The following is an 18051-nucleotide window of genomic DNA, read 5'->3' on the forward strand; positions in this document are numbered from 1 at the left end:
CAAAACAGAGATTTGAACATCATTTTAAGAGTTGAAGGCAGTGCTCAACTAACTGCAAGATAAACTATACCAGATATTTAAGAAGACCTGAAGATATTGGTTGTGCCCTACTGATTTATAGTAAGTCCAAGGTGTTCTCCAACAAGGCGGATGTAAACATATCTTACAGATAACGGTAAGGCTCTGGTTTTAAATGTTTGGATGTGTGCACTTCTGCAGGATGAATGTACACTTTCCTTCCTAACCTACAGAATGTACATGGCTCAACGTCCAGTTTATAGCACCCACCACAGAACTTTGGCAGATGGCAGAACTTCTCCAAAAGCCCACCCGGAGTACAATTGAGGCTGCGCTCCTTTCCACTCTACAGTGGCAACGGCCCAGGGGGAAGTGAAGAAAATGTAAATGAGCTGTATAAACAGCAATATGGTGCAACATGCACTGATCAGAGAAAAGTCGTTCAGTGCCATCTCTTTAATGAGAGTGCTCTTTACTCTGATGCCACGTGTTTTTCTCTGAACAGGAGAAAAAGCCCTTGGGGTCTTTCCCAACATTATGAAAAAAGTTGGATGAAAATTCCTAGGAGTCACTGGATGGCTTTAAAGGAAGGTTTCTTGTAGATCATCAGAGAAGACCAGTCTCTTGTTTGCCCCACAAGATCTAGATAAAAATGCATCTAACAGGAAGGAAGTAAGTTTATTTATCTACTTTTCTCTATTTAAGATTTAGCCACAAGTCACAGGACCACACCATGACTAGGACACAGGCCCCTGTAAGAGTCAGTCTGAGCTACAGAGGTGGCCAGTCTTGCTGTAGCAAAATGAGTGGCATAGGCAGTCACGTCTGACAGCAGTCCTGTTTTCCTAAAGTAATCTTATGCAAGCTTATTCTTAGCCTTGGCTGATATTAAGGGTTATAAAGATCATAGTCATTTTCATAGCATGCAGCAAATGACAGGGGACTAGAAATTATCATCTCAGGGCTTGCAACTGAAAGCATCTTTCATCAGACTACTAAAATTACAGAAATCCATCTACTTTTCCTACTCTCCCAAGATTGCCTGCAGGAGGGTCAAAAATCACAGTCCATTCACAAAAGGTGGTAACAAAATTTCCTGAGGACCCTTCTAGTACTTTCTAAAACATCTGTTTAGAAAGCATCTGAAGACACATGGAATTTCATGGAAATGCCACTACACTTTTGAAATGTAGTAAGACTCCATTAAAAAAATAAATTGTGGATTTTCTAAGCATCAGAAATCAGTAGAAATAAACAAGTAGAAAAGTCCCTAAGTAGTAAGCCACCCACTCAGATCTCACTTACTAATTAAATTTCTTTTCAGCTCTAGTTAATGTTTTTCTAAGGAATCAGTTGTTCAAACACAGCATGTCCATAAACTCTCAGCTCTTGGCTGATACCCACTAATACAGGAGGTACTGAAGAGTTAAACAATGTAAACTGGATTTTTAACTATCTCCCTAAACCTATTTCTGGAGCCTATGTTCAGCTTGGAACTTGCAGACCTGGTGTAACTAAGAAGCTTGCTGCTAATCATAACTTTTAAATTCTGTTTGCCTGGATTCTTGTAAGCAGTGTGAGCTTATTTTCAGGTTGGATAATTACTTTTATCAGAGGGTGAGGCAGCAATGCAGTGCACTATACTATATTGCTCGGTCCCTCTAACTCGTATTGTATGGACTGTTAGTGGCTGGGCAAACTCACCGGATAGAACCAGAGGATTGGATTTTCCAATGGTCTAGACGCCCCTTGCACATTTTTTTTCCTGACTTCCTGTGAGACTGCGGGTCTTATTGAAATTACAGCTAGAAGTGTTAATAGCACCTTTAGAAAGCAAGATGAGCTGCCTCATAGCTTTTGTTAGCTTAAATTAATTTAAACAGTGCATCATAAACAATAAATTGATACGGGTCACTTGCTAGGTCTGCAAACTAATTGCAAATTAACAATCATAGATAATCTAAAAACAAAGGACATATGCCTGGGTTTTCACACGAGGGAAAATATTTTACCTCAATGTTATCATCTAATACCATTTCAGAGTTACAACACTGTGCCACTTCCTACACAGTGGTTGTATGCTGGCCTACGGTTAAATGGATGGTTTGCCATGGGCAACGAGATACAAGCGATATGGAAACTTTATAAATACTGTCACCTACTGCAACTATTAGCCCAGCAATCAACTAAATACTCAAATGAGGCTTCTGGTCTCCTAGAGGTGGTTCTTCCAGACAGATGTGGATGCTTACAGCCAGAGCTGAGCTTGCCAAGGGCTAGCAGGACAGTCTGCAATGGACTCAATGGTTTTAAGAAATGAAGTAGCAACCAGGAGGGAAGGGAGCAGAATCTTGTCCTGCCAGAATCCCTTCTGTGGGTGAAGAATCCCTGTCTTGTAAATGGTTCATTGGATACATCTCACCAATGCTCACTATGTTTAAAACCTAGCAGAAATATTTATATGTGGTGAGTAGTGCATCAGAATGGAAAACACAGAGTAATAAACCACCTAAAAACCTCCAAACCACTGGCATCATTCAGCAGTCTGTGTTACTCTGTGCTCTTTGTCACATGAAAAGAGTCTGGCAGAGGTCCAGCCACTCTACCCTTTCTATTCCCAAAAGGTCATTCTCACTAATGGCCATAAATGTAACATGAAGAAGACAAGCACAAGGGTGCACAATGGGTTAACTGAGAGCAGAAGCTAAAGAATTATCTTCATTGTTCAATGCACTTCCTCATCCCTTCCACTCTCAGGCTCCAACAACACAGAGAAACAAGCCAGGCTTCAGTCTTGAAAGAAGAACATAGGGAAGCTCACTGGTCACTAGGGAAAGATCTTTCAGTGGTTACTAACATAGCTGCACAAAGGAAATAAATGAATTTCCAGTCATAATATTTACATTTCAATCAAAAGTACTGCAAATTTTAAGTAGGCAAATACAGTTGTTCATTTAACACCACATATGTAATAGAACATTGTTTTAGATCACCATCATCATCATCATCCCCTTTTAAGTCAATAGGCAGGTCTGCAACATGAGATTTTTCAAGAATCCTACAGCAACACATACACACAAACACACACAAATCACATGTAAGAAGTAGCTTGCATAAGGTAAGTAAGGTTAATGGCAAAAGCTTCTTTCTATGCAGAAGAAATTGAACATTAAAGCTGCAGCATTAGGAAAAAAAAGTTTAAAAACAAGAAATGAAGTCGTACAACAGATGAGAACTTAACAAAATTGGTGACCTTTCCACACAGATGAAGTCAGGTTAAAAAAAACAAACCAGACCAAAACCGAAGGGACCAAATGAGACCAAAAGAGAACCTCCCCCCCACACACATACAGACAAAAGTGAGAGCACAACAAAGGAAGTGGAAGAAAAGTGTTACCCATAAGTAGCCGCCGTTTCACCCGCTTGTCCACATCAGCTACTGACGTGGCATTGTACTCAGAACTCTCAATTGCAGCCTCATCCTTCTCTAAAACACAAGTAAGGGACAAACATGGAGCAGTTGGTTAATCACAAGCCCAATTTTCCACTGCCTAAGACAGTTTCTTGGCATGGCACAGCCAAAGCCAAGAAGCAAGGCATGAAAGCACTAAATCCCCGTTAGAGAGTTAATTCCCTTTGAGACCCCAGGAAAAAATTAAAGGGTGTTCAGGGAAAGGAGGAAGAAAGAGGGGGAGGAGGAAGAATGGTGAACTATGAAGTAATTAACCACATACACGAAGCTGGATTCCTACTGGAGAACAAGACAGCTAACATGAGTGCCCCAGAGAGGTGTTAATGATGAAAATTAAAATTCAGGGATGCTAGTTAAACAAACTACCGAAGACAAACCGTGAAGTGACTCAGGCTAATGGTGGCACCAGGGTCTGAAGGTGGCAGGCAGAAGCCCGAGACAGACAGAGAAAGCTAGAAGAGTCCGGTGATGGATGGGCACGGATGCACCATAGTTTCGTACACATTGACACATCAGTGAGGAGAAACCAAACAACAGCATGCAAATTAAACAAAAACAACAACAAAAATAAACAAACAACAAACCAAACAAACACAAAAAAAATCAATTTGGGCAGTGCTGGTTGCCTGCTTGTCTATGAAACACTACTAGCTAAACATTCAATGCTAGGAAAGATGTTGCAAGAACAGGGTTTAGTAATTTTATAAGCATGCAGTAAGCAAGATGATGTCAGCAAAAGTAATTTTACAAGGTGGTCTCTGATATCCTACATGTAAGAGTTTCGTACAGCATAATGAGGACTTTAGTTTGGTTATGCTTCATTAGAAATACACAGAAACAGTCACAAGTGTGGGAAGAAATGATCAGTAAGTGAAACAAAAATAAAGATTTCTGATACAGGAGAGCAATGGAGAAGCAGCAGCTGGGTAAATAAAATGATTTATACAGAGAGGGAAATGCTTATTAGGAAAACAAAAAACAAAATGCAAGTGGGGACTTTCACATGCAGCAAACATAAAAAATAAAATAAAAGGATAAGTCAAGCAAACGAGACAAAATATGTTAGACAAAAGGTCAACAAGTATTTATCTGGCATTGCAGAAGTTTGCATTCTTGCAGTGATGCCTGGAATATATACACCACTGAAGACAGCAAACACTGGAATCACTGAAGTGAGGAGGAGGAGGAGGCTGGCAGGTTTTTTTTGTGGCAACACTACATGGTTGAGTGGTAACAAGAAGTTGTTTTGTTTTGTTTTTAACAAGTTCTAGATGGGATCAGGCTGCAATAGAGGCTTTTGTTTGAGTTTTTTTTTATTTTGCTCTGTAAATAATTAATGAACGTCAGTTATCAGACAAGACAGGCAATCAGGAACCATCACCAGAAAGGAGGAATAAAAATGTGAAAAATAAATAAAAAAATTTAAAAGTATTCTAAGAGAAAGAACTACTTAGAGGGAAGAAAATCAGCACAGGCAGTAATATGTGACTTACATCACAAGACCAAGGAATGTAACATGGAGTTGTATGTATTACATTACAAAAATGGGAAAAAAAAGTAAAAAACAGGTACAGTGTACACGGCTTTTAAAATCGTTTTTACATGCTGGACAAAATAAAACATCAATCCAAGGATATTAGTGAACGCTAATAAACAGAAGATCAATTATCCATTCAATAAAACCTGCTCTCAAGGCCCTCGCTCTTGCAAATTCTCTGCATCTGGAACTGCCACAGGCTTCAGGGAGGGTTATTTAAACAGAGGGACTGTACGACGGAGCCCTCTGTGTTAATCAAAACTACTAGCTGAGAGATCCCGTAAGCTGAGACACAGCTTGTGTAGACAGCGAGGCAGAGCCCAGCGCTGAACCTTGTTCAGCTCTACCTCTGCCAACATACCCCTCACCCCACCACACAATTTGTGCAGTCAAACCCATCGCAAGTGAGCGAGGCTCTGGGCAGCCACTGAGTTTTAGGCCATGGATCTGACCAAGGGATCACTGAAGATAACTGACAGATTTCCATGGGTTTCAAGTGCTCTCTCTTGCAGTATTGGTAAGACAGATGATAAATATGCATCCATGCTTTTTTAACCTCAGGAAATTACTAGGAATTTGTAAGAATTTGAAATTAAACAAACAAAAAAAGTCAACATAACCACAGGGCTAATGAAAACCGTTATGGGTTTTAGGTTCTGATCTGTGAATAAGAATTTCCAAATTTTAACTTGAGGTATGCAAAAATATCCTTTTTTATTTTAAAAACAAAGCGGAGTGGAAAGAAATGGTGTTAAGCAAATAATACATTTTATAATCATAAATGTTTGCATAGCATCTCCCAAGATGCTCCATCTCTTGAACGGCTTTTTCCTACTGATAATCTGAGTGCAAGCTTATTCACTACAAGTGCTGTAATTTTTAGAATCATAAAACATACAACAGGGAAGAAAACACATCACGATGATTAATTTTCCCCAGTAACAGCTTAGAAAAGAGGATCGTTTTCCTCACCTTGCTTGCGCAAGGAAGTCTTAACTCATGAAAGTGAACGGAAGAGCTGAACTTTCATACATAATTATGGATGTTCTACACCTTTTAGCTTCAAAAATTATTTGAGTTATGAAAAGAAATAAAAGTTACAAAGGAGTTACAAAGGGATACTTAATTAACAAACATTTTGACAAAACATGCACAAATGCTTCTCTCTCTGTATAGTGTGACCTTAGCTACTACGGCCAGGAACTGCTGTTATACACTTCTCTCAGCAATGGTGCTAGAGGCCTGTGAGATACACACACACACGCGCGCGCACACACACACACATATGTGCACATATATATTCTATGAGGACAATGAAATAAAATTTGCTGCAGAGAAGTACTCACCAATGCAGGTTCGGCCATCTGAATGTAGGGCATACTTCTGATGACAACCACACACAGGACCAGTATCTGTGTCATCACAGGTGTGTTGGCAGCCTCCATTCCCATAGTTACAGGTTACTAGTTAAGCCCCAAATGAATGTGTATATATGTATATATAAATAAAATGACAATGAAACCAATTAGTCTTGAGGGCCTTTCAGAAAACAGAAGAGCAGTAACAAACCAAGACATAAGGCAACATAACATTTGTATTTGCAGTTATTTGCATTTCTTATTCTTTCTGGCCCCCCTTATCTTAGCCACGCTCCTGTCTCACGCCCTACTTTCAATCCATGCAGTGAAGAATAAAAGAGAAAGAAAAAAAGAGAAAGAAAAAAAGAAGCACGTGCTACTTTTCCCCCAGTCTATTTGTATCCATAATTTTAATATGAGTGGTTAGCCAATTCCATCTCTTCCTAAAAGCTTCCTGCTTCATGTCTGTGATGTATATGGTATGAAGAAATGAGCAGTCTACTAATACAGACATATATTTTCAAGTCTATAGATAACATTTCTCTTTCCTTTCCCCTTCACTTTCTAAGTGGAGGAAGGAGAGACCAAAACAGCAAGAATAGAACCATGTAAGTCTTGAAATCTATTATATCAAGTACTAGTCCTCCTAGAGCAGAAGAATGTTTAAAAATAAAACAGGAAACGTTGTGGGTTTTTTTTTTCTTCTCTGTAACAAAGAATACATGGTTGTTATTGCCCTGCAGTGCTCTGGCCTCAACTAGGAAAGAAACATTGGAGATGCCACTTTCACTTCCAAGCATACAGTGCAAAACGGCTCCTAGCAATTAAAATGTCCTCCGGTGAAAAAATACCAAACATACATTAAAGCAAACATTGTTCATGACAGAGTTTTGAAGTTTACATGAATTAATAGATTAGATTAAATTTTCTTTGTCACATGATGGACTTAATTTTTGACTATTAAGACAAACCAGTTTTTAAATATTAAGCTGGCTAACACCATTAACAATGCCTCTCATTTGCCCCTGTTCCATTTAATCCTCTGCAGTTGCATAGCTTGATGCTGAATAACACAATTCTGATCTCACTCAATTTAATTTACTGTCTTTATATACAGGTAATTTGGACTAGGTTCTTTATTGGTATATACATACTGGCAGATACAGGGGAAATCCAATATACCATTATTCAGTTATATCATACTCATCATTTCAGAGGACTTCAATGTTTTGAAATGTTACAGTAATTTAAATACTGACTACAGTAATTTAAATACCGACTCCTTACTAATCAGAAGGAACTTCCTCACGTTGCTCTTAGCAGAATTTTCCTTCTAGATAAGAGAGTTTATAAAAGAGCCAGGGTAGCAAATTGCAATATACAGTAAAACTAAGATAATGGTTAACAGGATTTTAAAATCATGTATCTAAATCTAAACTGAGGTTCTATCTAATCCAATAGGGCTAAGCTCACATAATTTCCCACTGACCTCAGTGACTCTGCTTTAACACTAGCTTCTTAAAATGGAGTAGACTGGAATCTTTGGTCACAGTAACTAGAACTGAAACATCCCACCTCTGGTGTGAGTGTCCCAGTGCTGAATAGTCATGCCACTCTCAGTAATCACTTAAGTATTTTGCTTAAGATGGAACAATTCTAAGAAAAGAAACTGAAGGAGACCCACCACAGCATACCCAACAGAATTCCCATTAAAACCTCCTGCCAGCGTGGGAACTGCAAGTTTACACCCGTGGTCCCTGAAGTCTGGCAAAGATCACAACAGGAATTGTCCACCTCCCAAGTGAGCACAAACCAGAGGCTACTACAGGTGCAAGCACTCTTGGTCCTTCACATTGTACACTTCGAATAAAATCCTTGTGTTGTTCAGAGATAGAGAGGGAATAGTCTCATGGCCTAGTGGTAAGAACAATCCCCAAGAAGAGGGCCTGCCTGGATTCCTACCTCTCCTCCCAGGAGTATCGCTGTTCTATCCAACTGGAAAGAATGCCAGTGAGAAAGATGGAGAGCAGCCTGATCTACATTCCCTTATTGGAGCTTGACAGTTTGGGCACTAGGCTGGAAAATGGGAATTGTGGGTTCAGTCCCACCAGACAGAGGGGGGAATTGAACTCACATATTCCAAGTCATAAGAATCCTAAACTTCCAAGGAATTACATTTAAAAAGCTCCCTAAGCGACAACGACCCTCAGGCATTCTTTCTCCTTCTCCAGTTTCATAACTTAACTATTCATTTCGTTTTGTGAAAAAATACATGAAGCAAACCATTCTGCTTTGCATCAAATAGAAACAACATTCCATCTCCTTCAATACACAATAACATTTTAGCTTTTCTTTTTGATGCAGAACAAACAAATTAAAATTTTACATCAATTCTCCATTCTTAAACCTCCCACTCTTTTCATTGCAGTCATGCTGAAAAATCATTTCCTTACTCAACACTGTGCCTGTCCTTATTCACCTCTCTTCTTTTTGCCTGTTCTTTGATTTCCAATTTTTTGGGGTTAATCTTTTTCTTGTGGCTCGCTCTCTATGCCACATTATGTGTGCAACAGCAACTTCTTGGTTAATCTGGAGGTAGAGAAATACTGATTTGCAGGTTAGCTGAGAGCTAGAGGAACAGACAGAGGCTGTTTAAATCGGCTGACTGCAGCCTCATGGCAAACACGAGCTCTCTTCTGGCTGTTTGTGCCTGGTATTTGATCAAGCAGGGTCAGTAAGTGGTACAGAAGGCAGCTACTGGCAATATCCATGGTGTTGGGCGCACACTGGCAGAGCTAACCCAGGATAAGGTAATTTCCGTCCCCTTATCCTCCCCTCCTTCTTGACCCCGTGTGCCTCTTGGACTACATGGAAGTTCATTCAACGTTTCTGTCCCTGTTGGACTGCTGTGCCATCACAAATTAATTTGAAGTTGTTGTTTATGCCAGATATTTAAATACATTTCTAGCCAACAGTATTTTTATTGTGGATTTTAAAGTGCTATCAGCAACAAAGTGGGTATTTTAAACGATGGCAGTGGTTATTTTTGGCATTCCTTGCTGAAAGCCTCTCCTGGCAGAGATCAAAATACCTAAACACAGTTTCTCTGATCCACGTAATATGAGGGACTTTTCCTTACTATATTTGTCTATGAAAAATTGCGCTAGACTGGTGGGGTTTATAGTAAATCCTGCATAATCACACACTTCTTTTATAGTTTCCCTGTATACTAAAGTTACTGGTTCCTGTTTCACCCAGTCAATGAACACAGATGTAGGCCAGTTCCTTTTCCTGTCTCTTACAAATATTAGTAAATCATGTTTCTGAAGGATTTGAATTTCTGTCTAAACTATAATTTATTTATTTCTTTATTTTAAGCAACTTGAGACAGAATTCTGGAACTTGACAGCTCTGCAGGTGAAATTGGTACAAAATCCAGTTGTAAAATATTTCATTTCAATTTCTTTCCAGCCTTAATTCTGTGGCAGTGATACAGTGAGAAGCTTCTCTTGCTTAGAGGAAGAAAACCAAAATTACTGAAAAGCAAAGGGACATCCAGGTCTACTCCATTTTTGTCAGAAAGCATTAAAGCAAAATTAATGAGAAATCTCGAAGTGTTCTTTGAAAAATTATTTCTGATAACTTTGGACTCTACAGCTATGCAAAAGACTGTGTGCTCATTCAGAGTCTGTGACATTAAAAAGGCAAACAAAAAGAGGCAAAATGGTAACTTCTGATAGACACAGATCACCTTCAAATATTATAAATCACGTTGCAATCAAAGGGATGGAAAATAGTAGGTAATTTTTCTTTTTTTTTACCAAAGGAAAATATACACATCTGTTAGATATACTTATCCCTACATAGCAGATTTAAAATCAGAGTAAGACCGTTGCTTTTGACACTGCCTCAACATTTGTGTATGTCTTAAGTGCAATCAAAATGCTGGGCTCTTTCCCTTAGTGGGAGAAATACCCTGTACAACCGGCTAAACCCAGTAGCTCATAGCAAAGGCTTTGCTTGTGTTGGCTACAAACATGAGTAGAAACAGCACACAAGCGAAGATGCACACCATCTCTATGAGGTGTCTAATGCTGGTGGCCAGGTTACCAGTCTGTTCTCCCAACATTGTTTCTACTGTGAATCAAGAGCTATCATAGAATATCATAGAATCATAGAACGGTTTGGGTTGGAAGGGACCTTTAAAGGTCATCCAGCGAGCCCCCCTGCCATGGGCAGGGACACCTTCCACTAGATCATGTTGCTCAAAGCCCCATCCAGCCTGGCCTTGAACACTTCCACGGATGGGGCACCCACAGCTTCTCTGGACAACCTGTTCCAGTGCCTCACCACCCTCATAGTGAAGAATTTCTTCCTTATATCTAACCTAACCTCTTTCAGTTTAAAGCCATCACCCCTTGTCCTATCGCAACAGGCCCTTGTAAAAAGTCCCTTCCAGCTCTCTTGTAGGCCCCCTTTAGGTACTGGAAGGCTGCTATAAGGTCTCCCCAGAGCCTTCTCTTCATAGGAGAGGTGCTCCAGTCCTCTGATCATCTTCGCGGCCCTCCTCTGGACTCGCTCCAACAGGTCCATGTCCTTCTTACACTGGGGGCCCCAGAGCTGAATGCAGTACTCCAGGTGGGGTCTCACGAGAGTGGAGTAGAGAGGGAGAATCACCTCCCTTGACCTGCTGGCCATGCTTCTTTTGATGCAGCCCAGGATACGACTGGCCTTCTGGGCTGCAAGCGCACATTGCCGGCTCATGTTGAGCTTCTCATCAACCAACACCCCCAAGTCCTTCTCCTCAGGGCTGCTCTCAGTCCATTCTCCACCCAGCCTGTATTTGTGCTTGGGATTGCCCCAACCCATGGGCAGGACCTTGCACTTGGCCTTGTTGAACTTCATGAGGTTCGCACAGGCCCACCTCTCAATCCTGTCAAGGTCCCTCTGGATGGCACCCCTTCCCTCCAGCGTGTCAACCACACAGCACAGCTTGGTGTCGTCGGCAAACTTGCTGAGGGTGCACTCAATCCCACTGTCCATGTCGCTGACAAAGATGTTAAACAGCGCTGGTCCCAATACCAACCCCTAAGGAACACGACTTGTCACTGGTCTCCACGTGGACATCGAGCCATTGCCCGCAACTCTCTGAGTGCGACCAGCCAGCCAATTCCTTATCCACTGAGTGGTCCATCCGTCAAATCCATGTCTCTCCAATTTAGAGACAAGGACGTTGTGCGGGACAGCGTCAAATGCTTTGCACAAGCTATGGTGCATCCTGAGCCGAAGCCCTGACACCGGTGTTTCAAATAGCTTTCAAACAAGATTAATTCTTTTCGCTGACTATAATGCTCAGGCTCTTGAACTGGCTAGCCACCTTTCAGGGCCTGCAGGCTGGCAGCGTGGCATAATCTCCCTAACTGTCCACCTGCCTATGCTGTAAGCAGCAGCATCTATTCAGTTTGGCTGGGCTGAGCTAAGCATTCCTGAGACACAGCTTTGCATGTGGGCCAGTGCTTAATCCACAGAAATATATGGACTAGTCTTGAAATGACATTTTGATGATGAAAGACAGGAAACAACTGTCTGGAAGAGGAATGACATCTTAAAGAACAAAAGGGATTTTAATGTACTTATTCCACTAAATGATGATATTGATGTTGCACGCTAAAACTCCCAGAAGATGGAAAGTACCAAAACTCAGCCTCACTCTCCAGGCTAAATCCTGCTTTCAGTGCTTCTCTGAACTTTCATATAATCCTTTTTCTGGTCTCTTCTATCTGACAGGCCCATGACAAGGAGTATTTGAAAACATATGGCCAAATATTAAACCTAGCATTTAGTACCCACTAACCCAAAAAATCTCCTAAGACAATGATGTCCTGGTCTTGTCCACATGTGGACTGAAATATATACTATGGCTCAGATGCCACAGAATTTGCAACAAGCCAGATCTTTTGTTTTTGTGGCTGGCTTTCTGCAACAGTTCAAACCAGCACGTTGTAATTCCAGATAAATTAAAAATTGCACTGTTTTTTAACTAAATTGGCCATTAAATATATAATTTATATAAATATATGGACATCTCTTTCTATGTGATAAAGCTGTGCATGCAACATTGCTTGCATTATCTATTCTAGTATGGCCTTACATTTTTAACATTCTGGAGACCTTCGTACTGAGAGCAAATAGCTGCATGAGAATGTCATCAGCAGGAGCAGAAAAGCTGCCACTTGGTGTAGGTGGGACGGCATTTTATTGTAAACGTACTAGACAGGATTTTTAGAATTACTTACCACTAGCCCTCCTGCTTACTTAAATCATTATTATTGCAGGGGGGGCAGATAGAAATAGTTGTAGTTAAGGTTATCTAGTATTTTTCATTAAAAGATTCAGCTTTCACTTGTTTATAACTGCCAGAATGACTTCTTTTAGGTTGCAACTTGCAGGTATGCATATCTGCTTTAGGTTTCTTCTTACTTTTTCAAGTTCCAGCTAAACCGATCCAGCTAATAATGAGATTAACAAAAAATGTCCTGGTTTATTCATGTTTGGGGAAAAAATCTTCAGTTTATCAAAAACTTGTAATACAATCATGCTCAGGAGCAGCATCTTAAAATCTATCATGGATACAGATATAGAAAGAGGAGGTCATTTCTCCTGTTTTCCCACTGTAATCCGGAACCTAATTCACTACTCCTAAATCTCTTCTTTCTGCTGCCAGCAAGTATCTATAAAAATCACTGACAAAGCATATTCCTCTTCTAATGTGTACACAGAAGATGGTAGTTTACTGCTGCTTTGGATCTAAAGGATGCAGCTCTTCTGAGGAATTATGTATGGATCTGTATGATTCTGCTTGGTGTATTTCTAGATGAACCTCTTGAGGTCCCTTCCAGCCTCAATGCTTCTGCGTTTTCCTAGTGTGGTGGGCAAGACTTTTTTTTTTTTTTTTTGGTAACTGAGAAATTGCATGTTTAAAATTTACACTAAGAAACTATTAAGGTTGCAATATTAAGCACTCAAAAGCTACAAACCACCAGACTTCTGGTATATAGACTTAATGTATCATGATAACCATCCTTAATGACAAATGCAGAAAACACTCCTGTCTTATTCAGTGCATGGTGGAGCTGAGGAAAGTCAGGTCTGTGGAAGCAGCTGGAGAATCTTGTCTCATTTGCTGCAGAATGAGTAGTAAATCAGAAAGGGACTGTCAAGAACGGATGGTCTTGTTCAGACAGTGAATAAAGCCCTAAAAAACTCTAATAGATTTCTGTCCCTGCCATGGAATTCCTACTTAGGGCTTGGCAAGTCACTTGAATCACATCTATTACAGGTTACTAATATTATATTCCTGTCTCCATGGCATTTGCAACTACAGCTGGAGCCATTGGGAGCTTGGCTTTGATCATACTAAAGTGCTATAAATGCTAAGCTGGGTTCTGGGTGTTTCTTGTTAATCACCAATCACTACTAAACGACTTTGACATTAACGTCTTTATATTCATTTCCCATTTGTAAGACAGGCAAACCAGTACTTTTTAACTTGACAAGAATGTTCTGAAAATACATTACCAATGCCTACAAAGCACTTCGATATTACAGTAATGAGTATCATGGGAAAATCTATGAGGAAATTAAAAATTTTATGTTCACAATAGGGTTTAAATACTGTGCAGCAGGCAAGACATGACACTGAATTATGGAGAGGAAGCTATTGAACAAAAGCCTGTTTAATGAGCAGTGACCATCATGTACACTGAATGAAGCAAGCCACCAATAGTGACTGCCTTATTAGCATGCGATGATACGATCAGGTGATATGTAATCATGTAATTAGGATGTAATGACAAATTTGTAATGCATAAAAAGCTGGGAGCCCCCCTCCAATTTTTTATGCTTTCTAACTTATTTTAACATCTATTTTTCCTCTGAGGAACACATACCTCATTACTAGTGGACTTGGGCCAATATGTCTGAAAACCTCTCCCAGTATTCTGATTCAATTGCAAACTGGCTGATAAAGATTCACCTAGGGAGGTACTGGTTCTCTGCCACTTGTTCACATAAAAAACCAGGGAAGCAAGCTCTGACAAACCCTGAAAGGCACAGTCTCCTGGAGGGACCATGATAAATCAGAATAATTGAGAGGGATACAGGGATATACCAGGGGTATATCAGACCCTACCAGTCCCTGGAATAGGGGGCTACAGACCCAGTCCAGGCAGGCTGACAAGGGGCAAGTGTCTCTTTTTCAGCTCTTCAGCATAGCTGTACTCAGCACTTGCAAAGCTGCAGCTCAAGATTTAAGCCAATTCCACTGAAATGGTTAGCTGTGAAAAAGTTTTTTTAGAAGTCAAGATTTGGTTTCAAAACTAGGTGTTTATAAATAGCCTGCTGTAATCTCACAATTACTGTCCCAGGCTATCTGACTACAGCTTTTTACTTCTTTGCGTCTGAAAGGCCTAGAAATACAGTTATTTTAAATAAGGCTCTGGAACATATTTGCAGAATGTGCTGTGGGTTTGGGGGTTGGTGTACTCTGCAGCAAGCTCTCGGCCTTGAAAAACTCAGCGTCCCTTCTTAGAGGTCTGTCAGCAAAAGTGCATTATACTTCCAACTACAATTTGAACACCACAGGGCACAGAATGAATTCAAGTTTTTCACTCTATTAAACCTTGAGGCATTTAGAAATATTGTTCTAGAAAAGGCCCTAATTCTCCTGTCACCATCTTACTGTGAAAAAGGATAATGTAATTCTTAAAGAATGTACAGATTTGTGGAAACAAATAATAAACAACATAAATAAACATCCTCTCCCACTTTACCAATGTAGCTGATGTTGCACTGCAATTAACAGCACGCAATGTTCACTTCTAATAAACACTGAGAATGAAAATTAGGCATAAAGGCAATTTTTCTCTGTGCTTTTGCCTTTGGCTCTGTGTAGCCTCTTAATACCGAGGAGCAATCGGGCTGTACAATGTCCTGTGGCATTTCTTGATGATATTCAAAGGTGATCTTTTTGACTTTGTACTTGGGAACTAATATCATCTAAGCGTGTTTATACAGTGGAGATCTCAGGAAGAAAAAAGTTGAAGCGAAAGAAAGGCTATCACAAAAATACTGGCCCTATGCAAAGCACAAAACATGTTTTACGTTGGTTTATTGCACTTCCTTTTTTTTGTCTCTCACAAAGCTACCAAGAAGGAAAGCAAGCTACTGGAGTCAGATCTAACACTCACTGAAGCCATCAGAAAGAATCCCATGCAATTTGGAAGCTTTCACATGATGATGATAAATTACAGAGGGTCAATTATTTTAACCTATACAGAACAATTTCCAATTTTGTGGGCTAATGAATATCTGTACCTTCAGCATCCCAGCGTCAAGAATACATCACTCAGCGTTTTTCTTTGAAGAACAGTATATATATGATACAGCTGCATGTTTTCGAAGTAATAACAAGAAAAGTAGCCTGTGTGCAGTGGAATCAGGACTAGAGCAAATATTTCTATCCTTTAAAAAAGAGGAATTAGCACTCTTAATTTGATAGCTCTAGTGGATTTATTATTAAACCCATTAGTAGACTTATCGATGCATCTATCATTGTGGACCTGCAAAATATTGCAAGCTGGAATCCTCTATGCTTCCTTTGTTTTGCTTTACAGGAAAGCCTGTATTAAACCGATCCCTCACTCTTCTGCATTCATAGGAAGGTAGAAAAGTTGATACCATTTTGAGAACAGAGTCACTGCCAACATTCTGTTATTCAATCCCTCTTATCCATCCCCAAGTACACCTTCTACAGAAAAAACCACATTACTAAAATTATGAATGACCTTTGGCCAAAACAAAGTTGATTTCTTGGCTTCTGGAAAATAACAACAATGAAGAAAATAAGACATTTGGGAACATTTGAAATTTAATCTTCATCTACCTACATTTGCAGTCCTTCTGGTTTTTGGCAAGTTCAAAGCCAGGCCTACATTCACAGGCAACCCCACCTTTGGGCGTCTCCCGGCAGATGTGTGCACACCCATGATCTTTGTTCATACAGTTCATACCCTCTGTAAAAAATAAGGAAGAAAAATGGAAAATATTAGTACTGAAATAAAATTACAAAATAGTTACACACATCCAGTCCTTCAGTGACTTTAATTGTAATTTTTATTTTGCATCTGGACTGTGTTCCACAAGGCAAAAGAATGCAGCTGAAAAGAGGTATACAATCAACAAAACAGTGATAAAAAGGACAAACCTCCTCTGGAGCAAATACGACAAGTAGTACTGTGGAATATAGGGTGTCTCTGCTGCATGTAGAAACCCAGGACTTGTGATTTCCCTATTCCATACCCACACCCTAATCGTTCATGAAAATATAATCGATTCAAAGGATACTCTAGGAAGTTGTCTGTCCCACAGGTGATTATCAGTTAAATAACGGAGCTCATTGTTATTTTTCCCATGTATAAATTGAATGGTTGTTACTGCCTGGTGCATATTTATTTGCCAGTTAATGTGCTTTATATTCTTTAATGCACAAAATCTACCAAAGATTATATCTGAGCAATTTTTCTTGGATCTGTTTCTTCGCTATTTGTTATACATCTTAATTACCAGTGTCATCCACCATAAGCACAGCCAATCTCCAACAAACCTACTACTACTTTTCTCTTTGACTATATTAGACAAAACGTACCAGCTGTTCAATAAAAGTCGAAGTACCATGGGTGGACTCCTGTTAATGTTTACGCCAAGGAGCAGTATCAACCAGCTTTCTCTTAATCATCATAGAGCCAATTTTAGCTTTCTAAACCATGGAAGTGATTTAGATACTGAATGCGCCTTACGCTCTTAGAGGCTTTCATTACTGGGTTAATTCAAATCCCACATATTCACAGAAATCTTGAACTCAGTCCTTATAGGTCAGCATCTAGCATTCCTCGTGTGAAGGAAGGCTAGCTAGATTTGCATTACAAAGCCTTCCCAGACTTCCCCTTGGATATCTGACCTGGAAAGGAGAAACAAATTCTCTCAGAGTACACTGATAGAGAATTCACAGCGTAACTCAGCTTACTCCTGTGAAAACGGCATGTATTCCCCAAAACACTGGTGCATGCAACATCAGTGTGGACTCCGCAGTTCATTTGTCACTTTGTAACACGGCTACTCTTACATATTCTACGCTACTTTCTCAAAACAACTCCAGTGCAAAATGTTCAAGTTAAACCTACAGTGATGACATACTGTAAATAAATATTTTTTCAGGGCTGTTGCAAAGTTTTTGCTTCCAAAGGTGAAAACGATCACTGCCCTCCCTTTTTATTCTTACAGAAGCTACATGAACATACCTGCCACCTCCGGCGTCTACACACACTGCCTTTAGGCTGAGGCTGGTCTCACACTATCAAATACTTGAAATCGAGCATCAAGGCTTTATGATGAATTTGAGCAAAAGTTTCTCTGCATACAGAATAGTTTGTAATTGAATACAAATAAAAGGATTAGCGTGTAAGACAGCTACTAAGAAACTCTGTGTACAAAATTCTGAGGAGGGAAAGCGACAGAGATTCCCTCAGGTTGACAGAAGCTAACAGCTTCAGAAGTTATCTGCACTGCTCGACTTTACCTCAGAAAGGTTTATTTTAGCGGAGCAATGA

At 39.9% G+C, this 18051-nt stretch overlaps 1 protein-coding gene across 7 annotated transcripts in view; it reads right to left on the reverse strand.

Moving 5' to 3' along the window:
- SCUBE1 (signal peptide, CUB domain and EGF like domain containing 1) overlaps positions 1-18051 on the reverse strand; it is a 227516-nt gene that overhangs the window by 94492 nt on the left and 114973 nt on the right. For 5 of the 7 annotated variants that reach the window (XM_087766557.1, XM_087766556.1, XM_087766558.1 and 2 more), the window contains 3 exons: positions 16333-16458; positions 6374-6490; positions 3416-3505 (listed from right to left, as the gene is read on the reverse strand). In XM_087766557.1, the coding sequence (XP_087622683.1) occupies positions 3416-3505; positions 6374-6490; positions 16333-16458 (333 nt within the window). The remainder of the gene's footprint in view (positions 1-3415; positions 3506-6373; positions 6491-16332; positions 16459-18051) is intronic. The other 2 variants (XM_087766555.1, XM_087766554.1) reach the window with 1 other exon arrangement.

The sequence above is a fragment of the Nipponia nippon genome, unplaced genomic scaffold, assembly GCF_047370975.1.
Source record: "Nipponia nippon isolate SJK-2023a ecotype South Korea unplaced genomic scaffold, ASM4737097v1 scaffold_3, whole genome shotgun sequence".
NCBI classification, from domain to species: Eukaryota; Metazoa; Chordata; class Aves; order Pelecaniformes; family Threskiornithidae; genus Nipponia; species Nipponia nippon.